This window comes from Eptesicus fuscus, chromosome 22, assembly GCF_027574615.1.
Source record: "Eptesicus fuscus isolate TK198812 chromosome 22, DD_ASM_mEF_20220401, whole genome shotgun sequence".
Classification (NCBI taxonomy): Eukaryota; Metazoa; Chordata; class Mammalia; order Chiroptera; family Vespertilionidae; genus Eptesicus; species Eptesicus fuscus.
This window is the reverse complement of record NC_072494.1, coordinates 24,862,406-24,879,661: the sequence shown is the minus strand read 5'-3', so window position 1 is coordinate 24,879,661 and position 17,256 is coordinate 24,862,406. Positions and strand designations below refer to the sequence as shown.

The 17,256-nt window shown below is 44.4% G+C and overlaps 2 protein-coding genes across 4 annotated transcripts in view; one reads left to right on the top strand and one right to left on the bottom strand.

Annotated features, from left to right (window-relative positions):
* Positions 1–17,256, bottom strand: part of RGSL1 (regulator of G protein signaling like 1) — a 70,888-nt gene that overhangs the window by 7,098 nt on the left and 46,534 nt on the right. Inside the window, exon 24 of one of the 3 annotated variants that reach the window (XM_054711450.1) lies at positions 1,631–1,712. The exons of 1 other annotated variant lie outside the window; for it this stretch is intronic. The gene's annotated coding sequence lies outside the window, so the exon portion shown is untranslated. Of the gene's footprint in view, positions 1–1,630; positions 1,713–14,966; positions 15,317–17,256 lie in introns of those variants that run through there. One more of the 3 variants, XM_054711449.1, reaches the window with a different exon arrangement.
* On the top strand, positions 377–9,556 carry RNASEL (ribonuclease L). The gene is made up of 6 exons (XM_008146046.3): positions 377–1,835; positions 3,486–3,571; positions 4,764–4,969; positions 5,484–5,643; positions 7,963–8,099; positions 9,206–9,556. The coding sequence occupies exons 1-6, from the start codon at positions 377–379 to the stop codon at positions 9,384–9,386; spliced, it is 2,229 nt and encodes a 742-aa protein (XP_008144268.3). The 3' UTR covers positions 9,387–9,556.

The window sequence follows — 17,256 nt, the reverse complement described above, 5'->3', positions numbered from 1 at the left end:
GGAAGGTCTCCCGGTCTCATTAGAATATTACCCTTTTATTAGTATAGATATTTATGATATTATGTAATACAACATTCTGTAATAAATAAGTAGGTGTATTTTGAAAAAGTTCCTAGTAAAATTCATTTTTTTTCTAATTCAAATGTTTTCTATTATAAAATTACAAAATACCTCTTTTTGTCTCCAGGTGTAATGTCAGAAGACTCCCAGGGTATTGTCCTTCCTCATACTGCTGATCTGTAGTCAGATAATCCTTATTTGTTGTGACAGGAGTTTCTAGAGCTCCATGTTTCTTTGATCAAGTCCCAAGGAGATAAGTTTTCATTTTCTCAAAGGCAAAAAGTTGTAACCAGTGGTATTTATTATTATGGAGACCATGGAGACCCAGGACAGACCCACACCCTCTGGCAATGGGGGGTCTTCAGGGGACAACAATCATTTGTTGATAAAAGCCGTTAAAGAAGACGACATGGAGCTGGTCAAGCAATTGCTGGAAGGAGGGGCCGATGTCAATTTCCAGGAAGAGGAATGGGGCTGGTCCCCTCTGCATAATGCAGTACAAATGAACAATGAGGACATGGTGGATCTTCTGCTTCGCTATGGTGCTAACCCTTGTCTGAGGAAGAGGAATGGGACTACTCCCTTCATTGTCGCTGGGATTGTGGGAAATGTGAGGCTGCTCAAACTTTTCCTTTCAAAAGGCGCAGATATCAATGAGCGGGATCTTCATGGCTTCACAGCTTTCATGGAAGCCGCTGTGTATGGTAAGGTCGAAGCCTTAAGATTCCTGTATGAGAACGGAGCAGAAGTAAATTTGGGTCGAAAGACAATGGAGGACCAAGAGAGGCTTAAGAAAGGAGGGGCCACAGCTCTCATGGATGCTGCTAAGAATGGACGGGTAGATGTCTTGAGGATCCTTCTCGAAGAGATGGGGGCAGATGTCAAAGCTCGTGACAACATGGGCAGAAATGCTTTGATCCATGCTCTTGTGAACCCTGATGACAGTAATGTGGTGGCCATCGCTCGCCTTCTGTTGCACCATGGGGCCGATGTCAATGTGAGGGGAGAAAAAGGGAAGACGCCCCTGATTCTGGCAGTGGAAAAGAAGCACTTGATTTTGGTACAGACGTTTCTGGAACAAAAACATATAGAGATTGATGACACAGACAGGGAGGGCAAAACAGCACTGCTGTGGGCTGTCGAACTCAATCTGGCGGAAATTGCCAAGTTGCTGTGTGACAAAGGAGCCAGCACGGATTGTGGGAACCTTGTTATGTTAGCGAGGCGCAATTACAACAGTTCCCTTGTAAAGTTTCTTCTCCAACATGGAGCCAGAGAAGATTATCACCCTCCTGCTGAAGACTGGGAGCCTCAGAGCTCACACTGGGGGCCGGCCCTGAAACATCTCCACAGGATATACCGCCCAGTGATCGGCAGACTCAAGATCTTTAGGGATGAAGAATATAAAATCGCTGACAGTTCAGAAGGAGGCATCTACCTGGGGTTCTATGACGAGCAAGAGGTAGCTGTGAAGCGATTCTCTGAAGACAGCAGTCGTGGACAAAAGGAAGTCTCCTGTCTGCAGAGCATCCGCGGGAACAGCAACTTGGTGACATTCTACGGGCATGAGATCCACAAGGGCTGTCTGTATGTGTGCACCTCCCTCTGCGAGCAGACGCTGGAGAGGCATTTGGCCGAGCACAGAGAGGAGGCTGTGGAAAACGAGGAAGATGAGTTTAGCCGAAACATCCTCTTATCTATATTTAAGGCCGTGGAGTGTATCCTGTCATGTGGATACACTCACCAGGATCTACAGCCACAAAACATCTTAATAGGTGAGTCCCCAGTCGTCTCTTAGAAATTGTGGGGTCCTTGTTGACAAAAGGAAAGCATTTTCATTGCAGATGGGAAAGGACTGGAGCAAATGTGGATTATTCAGTTTGAGGGTTAATGCAACAAAGTCGTAATTACAGTGCAGTCTCTCCTGCTCCCAGTTGTAACCCTTCCTCCGCATGGAGGTCATGGCTGCTAATGGAATACCAGCTAACCTCATATTGCCTTTGGCAAATACAAATATGAAGGTATGTCTTGGATGGAGCCAGCTCCAGAATAGTCTTCAAGTCAGAGAATCCTGAAGGTGTATTCCTTCAGACAAGGTGGCAGTTACTGTGAAACTCAATGGCAAAACAGGTCAACATTGGGGATGCCAAGACAAGATACAATACAATGAAACAGATTCCAAGCAAGCACTCAAGTGGCTTAAACACATGAAGGGAATTTATCAGTTCTTATAACTGAAAAACAATCTGAGGTTTATGATCTGCCCCCCATCTACCCCTTCAACCTCATCACAAGCCACTTTCTGACTTAATTCCTCCTCTCTGGGCCTTCCTTTGGTCATGGTGGAATTCTCCAGGTTCCTTTCTGACTCGGGAATTCCTATCTGGAGTTCTCTCTTCCCTCTCTTCTCCACTCTGCTCACCTACCCAGACTCGACTCATAAAGACGACTCCTCCCCACCCCAGCCATGGAACTCTTCTAGGAAGACACTTCCAGAACTTCCTGCCCTGTTGGCTAGCATTTTCAAATGGCAATTAATTTTACGCGTATCTGTAATTATTTGTCTCTTCACTCCAAGACCCTACACTCCCTAGGCCGAGACTGTGTTCCCCTTTTCACGGGCCCTTTCCCTTCCCTAAACACTTGTTGAGTAATTTGATGGATTTCCACACGAGATGTCTAAGTTTACAATAAAAGGGGCTCCAGAAGCACACAACTGCTCTGGCCATCATCTATATGGGGCTGCCCAGCCTTCCTTCTCAGACTCCAGGAAGCAAAAAGCAGGAGCCACCTCTTCGATGACAAATCACTGACTTGCCCTCCCGTCATCTTGTTCCTGACCATTCTCATCCCCGCATCCCTCTTTCTGAGGACTCAGTGGCTTCCTTCAAGGAAGAAAGATTCTGAAGCGGGCAAGGAGGCAGTGACTCATCATAAGCACAGGGTGGATCCATGGTAACTGATGACAGTGTCATGGTGGGCGGTGGCTATCAGGCTAGATTTATTATGTTAGGTTATGGAGTGGTATGCTAAGGTGGCCTTGGGTTTGGAGCCTTGTGGCTAGTTGTTCTTTAGCCATAGGATGCAACCTTAACTCTGCCAACAGCTCCTTTACAAATCTCTGCTCTTTACCCCCAGGAATTGCATGAATGGGGTGCTGGTTAAATGTCTCCTCATCCTTCCCCACCCGCTGGCTTGGAAAAAATAAAATAGAAGACTTGCTATTGGCAGATGCTTCATAGGTCAAATGACACAGGGCACATGCGTGTTTCGAGGAACAAACAGCAATGCAGACATAAGTTTTATTATTGCCTTCTTTAGAGATGATGGATTGCGCACTGGGTTACATATTTATTTAAGTGAATTACTCACAGCATGGAGAATGAGGATTTTCAATGCACCACTCTCTACAAACTATTCCTTAGATTCCAAGAACGCTGTTCGTGTGGCAGATTTTGATAAAAGCATCAAGTGGGCTGAAGAGCCAGAGCAAGTCATGAGCGATCTAGAGGTAATTTCTGTAGTCGGCTAACTTTTCCATCTCTCTGCTTCCTTATTCATTCATTACCCTATAATATTCTATGGCCAATTAGAGGACATCCCTATTTTAACCAGGAAGGAAGGGACTTTCAAGGCATTCCCCCAGTGCTCACTGCTGTCACTCCCTTGCAGACAATGGCATTTCCCTAGGCTGGTGTGGATTGGCTGTTGCTGTGGCTTCTTTCCGTGTCTTTTTAGATCTCTTTCTCCACTATTTACATAAGTAAATAAATTTGAGCATTCTCAAATCACTTCTAGGAGGTATCTCCAAAACAGCTCCAGAATTCCCGTAGGAGGTATTTTCTGCCCAAGGATAAAGTAAATACGATGTCTTTTCCCACTCCATTCAAACTCCAAAGAGGGTCAGATTCTAAGGCCCTCGAAAACACCTGGGTGGGATCCCCAGCTCAAAAGAGACTAAGTTTGGCTAAAAAGGTGAAGATCCTGGAATAACTGGTTCTCCTGAGTAGAGACAGAGCCTGGCCTCCGAAGACCAAAGCTCCCCATTGTTTCCAGTCGGGTCAGGGCAGATCTCTCCTGGAGAGTCTCCAGGGTGTTGAACTTTCACCCCAATGGACCAGGGCTCTTCATCCCTCGGTCTGGCCTTGGTGGTTCAATGGCTCCAGATTTCAGCTCCTTCCCTGATTGGTGTCTTGCCTGATGCATGCATTCCGATGCTGGCCTCCTTCTTGGCCTTTCCTCCCTGTCGTGGCCTAACCCCTGGGCCCATCACTGTATCCTGCTGGACCTGGCCTGGTTCCTTTACCTGCTGCCTGACATAGCCCCAACCCAAAGTCCCAGTTCCCAGCTCCTGGCATCCCCCCCACATCCCCCTGCCCGGTTTTAAACTTTATCTCTTCCTCATGTTTATCTAACTTCTATCCATACTTTGAGGTCCAGCTCAAATTCCTCTTTCTCCAGGTAGTCTGTCTTGGCAACTCTGGCCCAGGATTAGCTTGTCCTCCTTATAAACCTAAACTGTGAGGACTCCATACTGCCTGGAAGAGTTCTCTATGCATAAACCTGTGTCTTTGCTTCCTAACCAGTCTGTGGACTCCTTGAGATTCCTCCCATTTTCCATTTGCCCCTAGCCTGTACCATACGCACCAAACTAGAGTGATCATGCATAAGCAACTTTGGCTTGATTGCTGGTTTTGGTGCAGGCCCTTGGACGGCTGGTCCTATATGTGGTAAGGAAGGGAGACATCCCTTTTGAGACGCTGAAGACTCAAAGCAATGAAGAAGTGATTACATTGTCTCCAAATGAAGAAATTCAGCACCTCATTCAGCAGCTGTTCAATCCTGGGGAAAATGTGGAAAACCTTCTGAGTGACCTGCTGGGTCATCCTTTCTTCTGGAGTTGGGAGAGGTAAGTAAAATTTAAGTGTATGTCACAGGCCCCCTGCATGGAGACAGTGAGTGCATCAGTCAGGGTTCTCTAGAGAAACAGAACCAATAGGAAATATATGTAACACTGGGGAGGACAATCTGCTTTACTGAGCCCACTGATTTAAACGCCAATCTCATCTGGAAGCACCCTCCCAAACACAGCCAGAATACTGTTTAGTCTGGGCACCCTGTGACTAGTCAAGTTAACCATCACAGTGAGGTGGTGTGGGTGGGAGTCAGGCTGAGAATCAGCAGATCCACCTGGGCATATCCTGGCTGTGTGTCCTTGGAGTGGTGACTTAACCTCTCTGGGTTCTGTTTCTCTCTTCAGAAGAATAGGGAGAGAGAAACAGAGAGATACCTGTCTCTCCCATCATGCAGAATTTTTAAAGACAGAGTTTTATTACTTCTTTTAAAAACCAAAATCTAACAGTCTTGTCTTTCTGGAAAGAGTGGGAAGGATGGAGTGACCATGATAATTCTGTCATCCTCAGCCGCTATAGGACCCTTAGGAGTGTGGGAAATGAATCCGACATCAAAAAGAAAAAAAAAATCAAAGAGCCAAAAGGACAGAACCAAGTACTCAGTATCCTCCAACTACTGCAACCTGGACCCTTAGAACCTTTCAGAAGTTTTGATGAGTGGACCTCGGAGGTATGAACAATTCCTACAGTATGGGGGTTATTTAAGGGATAAGAAGCTGTGTAATGTTTTATCACAGTTTTTCTTTTTGATATACTGTTGGCCTGGCCCAACCAAGAAGTGAAAGGAAGGATTTCCCTTTTCTTCCTCCCCGTCCTAGTCCCCTCTACCTTTTGGGTCTCTTACCCCGCCCCCCCCCCCCCCCCCCGGCCCCCGCGACCCTGCCTTGTAGAGGACAAGCCCTCCTAACAGACTCCCATCTAGGCTCCTCTTGAGGATAGTCTTGTCCCAGCCATGAGCCTTTGCCTTTTCTGTGGCTCTTTCCCTCAAGACTTATTTTCTGAGACGGGCCTAGCTAATGACCCTATTGCCATGGTAACAAGAGCAGCTGACTAGACAGGGCTTAATCCATTGGAAGTGCTCCACCACGAGGCCTTTCAGTCCAGGGCCGCTGCTGCCTGTGAACAGCCCAGCTCTGAGGATCCACGTAACACACCTACATTCTGCCCAAGAAAGCAGACTATGCAGAGGAGATGATCTTTCAAATTCCTCCTCTTCAAGAAAAGGTCCACCTAACTTGAACTAAATATAGTGGAACATCAAAATAAATCACCATCTTGATCTAGTCAGTACTATCAGAACTTTCATCATTATTAATTACCACACATCTAACAAGTACTAGGCATGTGCTAGGCCCATATGAGGTCATGAATATATAAAGCAGAGTATGGCATGGCCCAGGTAGGGCCAGGCGACTCAGAAACGATGGCTGTATGATACATGCTGGATGCCCAGAGACAGGTACAAAGCACTATGGGAGAATCCATAATCCTGAGGTCTTCGACTGAGACCAGCAGCTTCCCTATCTTATGCCAATCTAGGACTCTGCTTCTCCCACACCTCTGTTTCCGGGTCTCATTTGGCCTTCCTTCCCTCACTTGACTCTAGATTTCACATCACACTCATAAATGTCAGCTTCATGTTCATTTTCCCTGCTATCCTATAAGTTCCATGAGGGCAGAGACCATCCGTTAGCTTGTCTGTTATTCTATTCCTGGCATGAAGGAGGTGTGCCACGACTCTGCCAAATGAATATATCTATAAAACTACGAAACTTAAACTTGTAGAAACAGAGAAATGAGAAACCAGAGCAGATGATAGTTATAGCTAATGACTATGTAGTGCTGACTACATGGCAGCTACAGTTGTGAGGACTTCTGTGAGTCACCACAGTTAATCCATATAACAACCTCTGAAGCAAATACCTCCATTTTGCAGGTGAGCAAACTGAGGCACAATTTTTCCAAAGGCAGAGAGCCAGTCAGGGGTATAGCGGGATTTGAAGCTGGGCAGTTTGGTGGCGGAACCTGCACACTAAAGCCACTCACTGCACAACACTATGATGCCATCAGGCCCACCCAGCCATGTAGTTGCTTGGGAAATTGAGGCTCCCTTAATACCCAGGACTGGCAAGGCAGAGATCGGCAGAGTTGGGAAGAGAACCCTATTATTTTGTTCCCTAATTCATTAGTTGTTTCCCCTAAACTGCATTGACTTGTATTTAATTTTGATGAGCTTCGGGCCTTATCTTTTAATTCCCATTTTAGACTTTTTTTTTCCTGTTGATTTTGGTGGCTTGCCCATTTTCATGGTCGTACAATCAGTTTTTGTCAGGTCAGGTCCAGAGCCAAGTTTCCCGGTGTATATTCCTGCCTTCCTTCCCCACCCTGCCACATACACCTGGCTCAGCATTTCCCACGTGTGCTCCACACATAGTACACGTGGGCAGTCTCAACAGGTCTTCTCTAGCCGTGGTTCAGGCACCACTCACTCTTCCTAAGGGACCTATGGCCCCATGGTTGTTGCGTCTTGTTCCCTTATTCCAAACTCTTTCTAAATATGAAGCCATCTACAAGGGTGCCAGCACAAAGAGGGAGGCATTACTATGACAGAAGTTGCCCTGGGACACCTAGAGGCAAGGAGAAATATGTAACCCCTTTGGAAATATAATTCAAAAGAAAAAACAAACAAACAAAAACAACCATGATCATTTTGGAGGGGTGGCCACAAGGATAAAAGTGCGGTATAGTATAATGAGCACATCTCTTAACAGTGGCCAAAGATTTTCTAAGCCATGTGCTAATAAATTTCTTATGAGAACAACTCGGAAACAGACAAATTTAGTTACTGAATCCCATATCCAAACACAACTATCATTACCACTGCTTTTTTAATAGTAGTGATTTTTGACACATATTCCAATTTGTATGTCACCAGGATTTATTTTGCATTGCTACCACATTTTTGTGAAATGTTTTTTTTTTTGTTTAGATTGACGAAGACATATTGGAAGGAATGAATTCGTTTTATAAAAACAAACCCTATTTAAAATATTGGGACACTGTGGGTGATTTGCTAAGGTTCATCCGGAATTTGGGGGAACACATTGATGAAGAAAAGAATAAATGGTAAGTATTGTTTTCATTCCTGTAAGTCCTATTTGAAATGAGAAGATCTAAAAATCCAGTTCTGAATTTATACCTGCTATTTGATGGGAAGAGCACAAATAATTTTGATGAAAGAAAAGTAACTCCTCCCCTGTGTTGGGAAAACGGCCATTACATGGGTCTTACAATGAATGATGAATGAGACCAGCAGGCTCCCATCTTCCTTCTTTTTTTTTTTTCTTTTGTAAAAAAAATATTTTTAATTGATTTTCAGAGAGGAAGGGAGAGGGAGAGAGAGAGGGAAACATCAATGATGAGAGAGAATCATTGATTGGCTGCCTCCTACATGCCCCCTACTGGGGATTAAGCCTACAACCCAGGCATGTGCCCCTGACCAGTATTGAACCATGGATCCTTCAGTCCACAGGCCAACACTCTATCCACTGAGCCAATCCGGTTAGGGCTCACCTTCCTTCTTAACTTCTGCTGAGTCCCACTGAACAGCAGGCTAGAGACTCCCTGGTGGAACCACAGTGGACTGGGCAGCTGGGTAAAGTGAATGTAACACTGTAAAAAATCTAGGAACTAGCCCCATGTTAATTAAATCAGCGTTTGCTGCCAAAAATGTTAGCTGCAAACTCATTAAAAAACACAACCACTAACAACTTTCCATTTCTAGGGCACTTTTGGATTTTGAAAATGTAGATAAGGAATCGTGGAATTGCATTACGTCCATTTCATGGATGATAAAACTGAGGTTCACAAACATCACATTGCCCAAATTCACACAATTAGTTGAAAAGTCAGGAGATAACTCTAGCTCTGTCAGATTCCCGAGTCCTTATTCTAAAGAAACTAGAGGCCCGATGCACGAAATTCGTGCAAGAAGTTCTGGCCCCCGCCCCTGCAGCAGCTGCCTCTGCCTCGGCCCCCGCCCACCCCAGGGGCTATCTCAGCCCTCACAGCCCGGCTTCGTCTGGAAGGTCATCCGGAAGGATGTCTGGTCTAATTAGCATATTATGCTTTTATTATCATAGATCATGGGAGCACAGTGATCTCCAGGCCATGTGCTATAAAGGGGGAAGAATTGGGAGCATGCCTGCCAAAATATTTACATTTCATTTCAGGATGAAGTCGAAAATTCAAGACCCTCCCCGGTATTTTCAGGAGAAATTCCCTGATCTGGTCATCTACGTCTATAAGAGACTACAGAACACAGAATATGCAAAGCATTTCCCCAAAATTCACAATGAACACAGGCCCCAGTGTGATGCGGGCAATGGTGGCCAGGAGGCTAGCCGGCTCTGAGTGCCGACTGAGCCTTCTGAGGTCCTTATTAGCTGTGTGATCCTGGGCAAATCACAGCTCTCTGGGCCTCTTAACCAACCTGGTTGCCTGTGAGGGATGAGTTGGATGGATAATGTCAGTTCCTGGCAATGTGTCAGGCAGTCCCTACATGTTTATATATATACAAAAGTATGTGCTCAAATTACCCTGGTGCTTTTCTTTGGGTAAAGATTAGAAGCAGTAGCCAGAGGGCATCCTGCTGAAATTCCTCTTGTCCATTGCACTGAAGGAGTGAGTACCTAGACCTCTAATACTGTATGCTTTACATCAACTATCTCATGTAATTATCCCAATGATCTTGCACATGGGTTAATATCCCCATTTGAGAACTGATGAACTTGAGATTCAAAGAGTTTGAACTACTTGTCCCAGATCATACAACTTGTACAGAGCACTGAATAAATGGATGAGGTGTTTTTACCTCTCACTTAAGCATCTTAAAATTACTAGCCCAGGGATCATTCTGATGAGACCTAAAAGAAATATATCAAAGGGGCTCCAGGTGGCTCACCCATTCATTCATTCATTCATTCACTCACTCACTCACTCACTCACTCAGCACAGTATAAGTCAAGGCACTGATATTTTTTAAAATTTCATTCCTTCTAGAACCACCTGCACTGGTTCTATGACCTGAAGGTTTTTATGACCCTAAGGCAGTAACACTAACCCGGGAGCGATTTTGCCTCGCTGGGGCCATTTGGTAGTGTATGGAAAAGTTTTTGGTTGTCAAAGCTGAGGGCCAGGGAGTGTTACCAGCACCTAGTAGACAGAGGTCAGAGATACTGCCAAACATTCTACAGTGCACAGGAGAGCCCCCCCAACAAAGAATTGTCCAGCCTAAAATATCAGTGCGACTGAGGCTGAGAAACTCGGCCTTAAGGGGCAGGGATCCTTTCAAACTGGCTCAGGCCCCAGGACCATGGAGTGTGTGGGCCGTCTCACACAGGAGTGACTTGGGTTTGTTTTTTGCTTTTGGGTCTGTAGTGAGCCAATTCCAGTGTCACCTTCTCAGAAGTCCTCTGAACACCCTCGCCGATGCTCTACACCCCAGTCTGAGTGCTCTTTCTGGCTCCTTAGCACCCAGAGCCACATGGGAGCATGCTTCTTCCGCTCAGGAATCTAAGCTCCTTAGGGCCAGTGATATATACAGGGTGGGCAAAAGTAGGTTTACAGCTGTATGTGAAGCAGTTTGTTCTTGTATTATTGTGTATTAATTACTGTATTCATTGTGAAACAGTTTATTCTTGTATTGTTGTCTATTAATTGCATTCTTTGCCATACAAACAACTGTAAACCTACTTTTGCCCCACCCTGTGTGTATATACATATTTTAATTTATATCATTACTGCCTAGCAAAGTGTCTGCCACAAGGTAAAGTTCCATAAAAATTCATTCAGAAATGAATTAACCATCGTCATATATGAATAACACTACCTTATATTTTTATGGTGCTTTATAATTTTTAAATTAAACCTGCCTATTTTATCTCGCAGTTTTCAGAACAATCCTGGCAGGCCAGTGTTATCCTCTTTTTTCAGATGAGGAAATGAAGGTCAGAGACAAGGTGACTCAGTGTAATACACAGCTGGGAAGTGCCACTGTCTTGGTTTGAACTGATTTCTGGCAGTAAGTCTGCCGTTCTTTCTACTTATCCTCCTCGTGGGGGTAAAAATGGAGCTTTGCAATGGAAGGAGCAGGGAGAAACAGGATCTTGGGAACTTCCTGAGGAGGCGGCGGTCTCAAATGGGTGTCACCAGATGAAATTAAGATGTGCTGGAAGAAACACACTTAGGGCTTTTGTTTAAGGTTTTAGGAGTAGCAAGATTGTGTTAGGTTTTAAAATTAAGCTTTGATTTTCTGATTTGTAGCGAGTATGGATATGTCAGTCATTTCTATCATTATGCCAAGCTGGCTTCCTCCTTTTTTTTTTTTTAAATATATATTTTATTGATTTTTCACAGAGAGGAAGGGAGAGGGATAGAGAGTTAGAAACATCGATCAGCTGCTTCCTGCACGTCCCCTACTGGGGATGTGCCTGCAACCAAGGTACATGCCCTTGACGGGATTCGAACCTGGGACCCTTCAGTCCGCAGGCTGATGCTCTATCCACTGAGCCAAACCGGCCAGGGCATCCTCCTTTTTAATTCTTATCTAGATCTTTTTTATTAACTTTAAAGAACTGTTCGCATTTAGAATTACAAAGGTATTTAGTAGAAGGCTTGAACTGATATGTAAAAGAGACAGCAATTCCGCATTGGTGTGTGGCCTCAGCACCTTGCCCGCTTGAAGAAGACAGCTGCACTCCCGGGTTCTGAAGGCACCTGTCCATGGGATGTTTTTTTCTCGGTACTGCACTTCTGCCCACTTCTGCTCTGGACTGGAAGCCATCTGATCCACGCACACCCTCATCCCCATGGTAACTGATTTGCATCCAGGAGGCCCTGGTAGGCACCAGTGACCCCAAAAGTAGCTTCCTTCCCACTCCTGGAATTACAGTCCAGGCCTTCTTGGCTGACTGGCATTTCCCTGATGCCCTTTGGAGCAACATGGATGACAAGTGAGTGGGAAATTTGTGAAGACTGCCCCCCCCAAAAAAAAACCCCAAAAAAACCCAACAAAAACATTGCTCTGTCTTTTATGCTGGCACACATGGTAAATAGAGCCCCCAGAGGGCAGTTTATTTGCCACTGTCCTGAATCTGTGTCCTCAATTTGCTTCTCTACTCTGGTGACACCAAGGGAGGAACTAGATTGTGGTCCTCCAAGGGAAAGTTCTACTAGCCCCCAGGTACGAATAGCACCATCCTGCCCCTTCCCCCTAGCAGGTGTGTAATGCCCATTCACAGGTGCAATACAGATTCAGACATGTTCAGTGATTGGCGCAGTGCTACCCAGCCAATGACAAAGCCAGGGTCTTTCCACACGTTAGCTAAGATTCTTGTATATTATTGGATGAGAAGTAAATCAAAAGCAACACAGAACTTGTAGGGTGTGAGTTTTCTTTAAAATAAATGAGGTGGGTCAAAAGTAACCAGAATCAACATAAACTTGAACTTTAAGACATAAGCCAATTTTTGAATAAGAGTAATAAAACTTATTATAAGAAGATTAGTAGTAGGGTCTTGTTAAAAAATCTAGTTTATATTATTTGATAAATACTATGGGAACACCAGAAATAAAAAAAACAGCCATACTCCCATTATGATAATAAACTTTAAAATTTCCGTATTTCATCTCAGATTTTGTTTGTATGCGTAGGAGAGTTCTGCATAATTGACACCCTAGTGTGTTATTTCATTCTGATGCTGTTTTTTTTATTGATTATATTAAAAATCATATTGATTTATTGTAATTTTTTAAATGATTGTGTAATGCTGTATCAAGTTAAGATTTCAAAGATTGTTTAAACATTTCTTTTTTGCTTATATTGTTAGTTTGCTTTCTCTTAGTAATATAAACAACACTCCAAGGAGCTGCTTTAAGCATATAACTTAATCCTTTAATAAATAAAAAATTATAGTTGATACTTGAGATATGTGAGATTTGCATTTGTCTGTATATTTAATTTTAGGTCATTGCTGGAAAATTAATTTTAGAGAAGACAATAAATGCTACTGTGTGATCTCAACACTTAGAATAATTGCTGTTAAACTTCTGGTTTTTAAAGATGCATGTTCTTAACATAATTATTGGGAGTTATATATATGTATGCTACTAATGATAGTAAATGGAAAATTAGAAAAATAACAAATTAAATCCAAAGTAAGCAGAAAAATATAAATAATAAGAATCAGAGTTGAAATCAATGAAATTGAAAACAGAAAGTCAATAGAGAAAATCAATGAAACAAAAAACTGGTTCTTTGAAAAGATCCATAATATCAGTAAGCCTCTAGCCAAGCTATTAAGAAAAACAGAGAGAGAAAACACAAGTTATTAATAGCAGAAATGAAAGAGGGGACATCAGTATAGATCCCATGGACATTAAAAGGATACTAAAGGAATACTATGGACAGCTCTATGCCACAAATTTGATAACCCAGATGAAATGGACCAATTTCTTGAAAGACACAATTTTCCAGTATTCACATAAGAGAAAACAGACAATCTAAATAGGCCTATATCTGCTAAAGAAATTCAATCGATAAGTAACAACTCTACAAAGCAGAAATCATCAGGCCCAGATGGGTCACCTGGTGAATTCAACAAAACATTTAAGGAATGTGGTTTTCTTTTCTTACAATGTCTTTGTCTGGGTTTGGTGTTTGGGTAATGCTGGCCACATAGAATGAGTTAAGAACATGACCTCTGCTTCTGTCCTCTGAAAGAGATTGTAGAGAACCGGTATGTGGGTAGAATTAACAGGGAACCCAACTGGGCCTGATGAGCTCTGTTTCTGAAGGTTATTAATTATTGGGAAAACCAGAAAGAGAAGAAAGGAACCAAAAGAAATATTTGAAGCAATAATTACTGAGAATTTCCCCAGATTAATGCTAGACACAAAACCACAGATCCAGGAAGCTTAGAGAACACCAAGAAGAATAACCGCCACATCATACTCACTCACACTGGAACATCAAAGATAAAGAAAAAATACTGAAAGAAGCCAGAGGGATGAAATGCCTCATCTATAGAGGAGTGCAGACAAGAATTACATTGAACTTCTTAGAAACGATGCAAGCAAGAAGCAAGAGACCTGACCTCTCTACACCTCCATTAGCTCGCCTGTAGAACAACTCTTGCAATTCCTCTCTTCTGTCACATACTAAGTGCTCAATGGGGGTCGCAAACATATGAAAGCATCTGTTAGGGGTCAGGGAGTACATGTAATGGCACAGGAGGAAATCTTTTTATCCCCTATTAATCTTAAATTTATAACTCCTCCTACATACACATCAGGAATTAAACAGACTTGTGGATATCCTGGCCACTCAACCCCCATGAATCATGTTATCTTGTTAGAGGAAATGCATTCAGAATTTCCCCAGGAATTAACTGTTCAACTACACCCCTACTGGTCTAGTGCTTTCTTCATGCTCTGGGAAGTTTAGGGAAGAGGTGGAAAGAAGGGCAGCCACTAATGTCCCTTCCCCCAACTCTGGGCCTGATCCCATGCCATGCACGTGGCCTATGCTATCTCGTTAGTCTCCAAACAACCCTATGCGGTAGACCTTCTCATCTCCATTCCACACACAAGGGTGTTTGGACTCAGGGAGGTTGAGTCATTTGCTGATGATCACAAAGTTACTAAGGATTGATTAAAGATGGGATTGCACACCCATCTGCCTCATGGAAAACTTGGCTCTGAAGGAAAGGCAGCAGGGCCTCCTGGCCTGGACTCTGTGGGTCAGGAGAGGGCCCATGTGTCAGTGTCTCTGAATGAGACCGACTGGCCCTTGGTCCTGATCCAGGATGGGAAGCAAATGTTTCCGCTGATCTCTCAAATTGAAAATGATCCATGGATCCCTCTGGGGAGCAACGTATTGTTGCTTGTGCCCTTCTCTTAAAGAAGAGGACAGGAGGCCCCCCGATTGTGAATGTGGACATGCTTTATTCTGATTCGTGATCTGCAGCCCCGGTTGAGGTGTGGGGTTGGGGACGGGCACCCCGAGGTGCTGCACATGAGCTGCCCCCGCCTCTGGGGTGACACCTGGATCAGTTGGAGGCACTCAAAATGAGGGACAGACATCTTTTCATACTTCCGTAGAAAGAGGGGCGATCTCATGTCACTCCCTGACGCACGAAAACTGAAAAGGCTCCTGAAGGTGGAAGGCAGGTCTCGCTCAGTCTCTCTTTTGTTTTCCTCGGCCTCTTTCTGTCACTCTTTGGTCTGAATGGGTCGTATGAGCTTCCTGAAAAACCAGGAAGTTCTTCCAGCATCCAGAATGACTGGAACAAGAAAAATTGCATAAGGACAATTTGGTATTTCTCCTTTCTTGGGCTAGTCACAACTGTCATTGATTGCCGATGTGAATGTCTGGCACACGGCACTGTCTAATGACTGTGAAGCCAGCGTAACTGACGGTAAGGTCAGTGCAGATCTGCATTGCAAATTCTGTTTTCTCCACTACATCCCCAGCACCTAGCGCAGTTCGTTTACCCATGCCTTCTCTGTGTATTCATGGGGCAACTCTCGTCTGCATGTCACTGTGGTCGGCGTTGGAGGCACAAAGAAAAAGAGGATGTGGTCTCTGCCCTACAGAGTCTATAGTCTAGCAGGTGATGCACATGCACAGACAGGTGTCTCCAAAGAGGGGGAAAAGATGCTGCAGAGACAAAGAGGAGATGATGAGAGGAGAGGGGAGACAACTAGGAGGTGTCACCTCTGTGATGTCTCTTCTCACCAGGTGGAGAAGAAAGGGCAGGGCATTCGGAGGATGGGCTGCATGAGTGGGAGAGAGAAAAGATGAACCCGGAAACCTAGGCTGGGTCAAACTGTCAATGGTTTTATATATGCCACTAAGGAGTTGAGGCTTTTGTAAAGAGGCAAAGAAAGGCCAGTAAGGAAACCGGACCTCAGTACTATACCTGTAAAGGCCGAATTCTGCCAATAACCTGAATGAGTAAGGAAAGGGAACCACCCCTAGAGGCCCCTGAAAGGAATGTAGTCTTGCCAATGACCTTGACATTAGCCCCATGCATCCCAGGTTAGACTTCTGACCTGCAGAACTATAAGGTAGTCCATTTGTGTTGTTTTAAACCACTAAGATTTGGGCAACTGTTTGTGGTAGCAATAGAAAACGAACACAGGGCCCAGAGTAGGCCAGCTTCCTTTCCCCTGTCCACGGCCTATTCTTTACCAGTAGATGCCTGCGGCCCCTAGGGGTCTATTGTTGGGGTTCTCTTCCTCCCCTCCCATATTTTCTGTCTAAGGTAGACCTAGGACCTAAATATAATTTCAAGGATAAAGAAAAAGCTTAAAGCAAAGGTTGCAAGTTTCGTTTAACCTGCTTAATATCACAAAATTTTAAACTTTCTCCTTCTTTTCCCCTTTTCCTTCTCTCCCTCCATCCTTTCCTCCTCCCTCCTTTCTTTTCTCTTCCTTCCTTCCCCCCCCCTCCCTCCCTCCCTCCCTTTTTTCTTTCTAAGTAAGCAGCTCTGGCAACTGTGGCTTGGCTGGCTGGCTGGAGCTGTCACTGTCCCCTATGAGATATGGTCTCCAGTTCACCAGTCTCTACCACTCTGTTCTCTCTCATGGGTTGCTTTTCTCATTTGTATTACCCTTCCACATTCTATAGGTGACTGGCTCTGTGACGCTAGTCTAAATCTGGTGTTAAAACATGCTAGACCTGGGATCGCTGAGGTGAGATGGTGTAAGAAACCAAAGGAAGCAATCAGCCAGACTCAAAGAGCAGAACGTCTTTCTATTCCGGGTGGTCCTGCTAAGTGTCGTGAGGCCTCCAGTCCTGTCCACCTATGGTCTTCCTGACCTGTCACCATCACAGCCTCACCTACATGCTCTTACAGTCTCTCCCTGTGAGCACTGTCCCAACATTGCAACATTTTTCATCCTTGGGAAAAGTCTAGGAGCTAAAGGACATACATCAGCATGGCAGGAAACGTTGGCTGGAAACCTGAACGGATTCCCCAATAATCGTTCTAGTCTTTCCTTGTCCTGCAACCCAGGGAGTCAACACGCCAACCTCTCCTCAAGTGTCTCAGGTGGTGAGCTCCTTCACAGCATGCTACCGTCTTCCTCCTGATTTTCTTCAAAGGACAGAAAATGGGCCTAGTCGCTCTAAGCTGTGATAACAAGTTAGGCCTTGAGGCCAACATAACATGGTGACCACGGATGAGAAGCAGCAGTGGGTGCTCTAGTCCAGACTCTG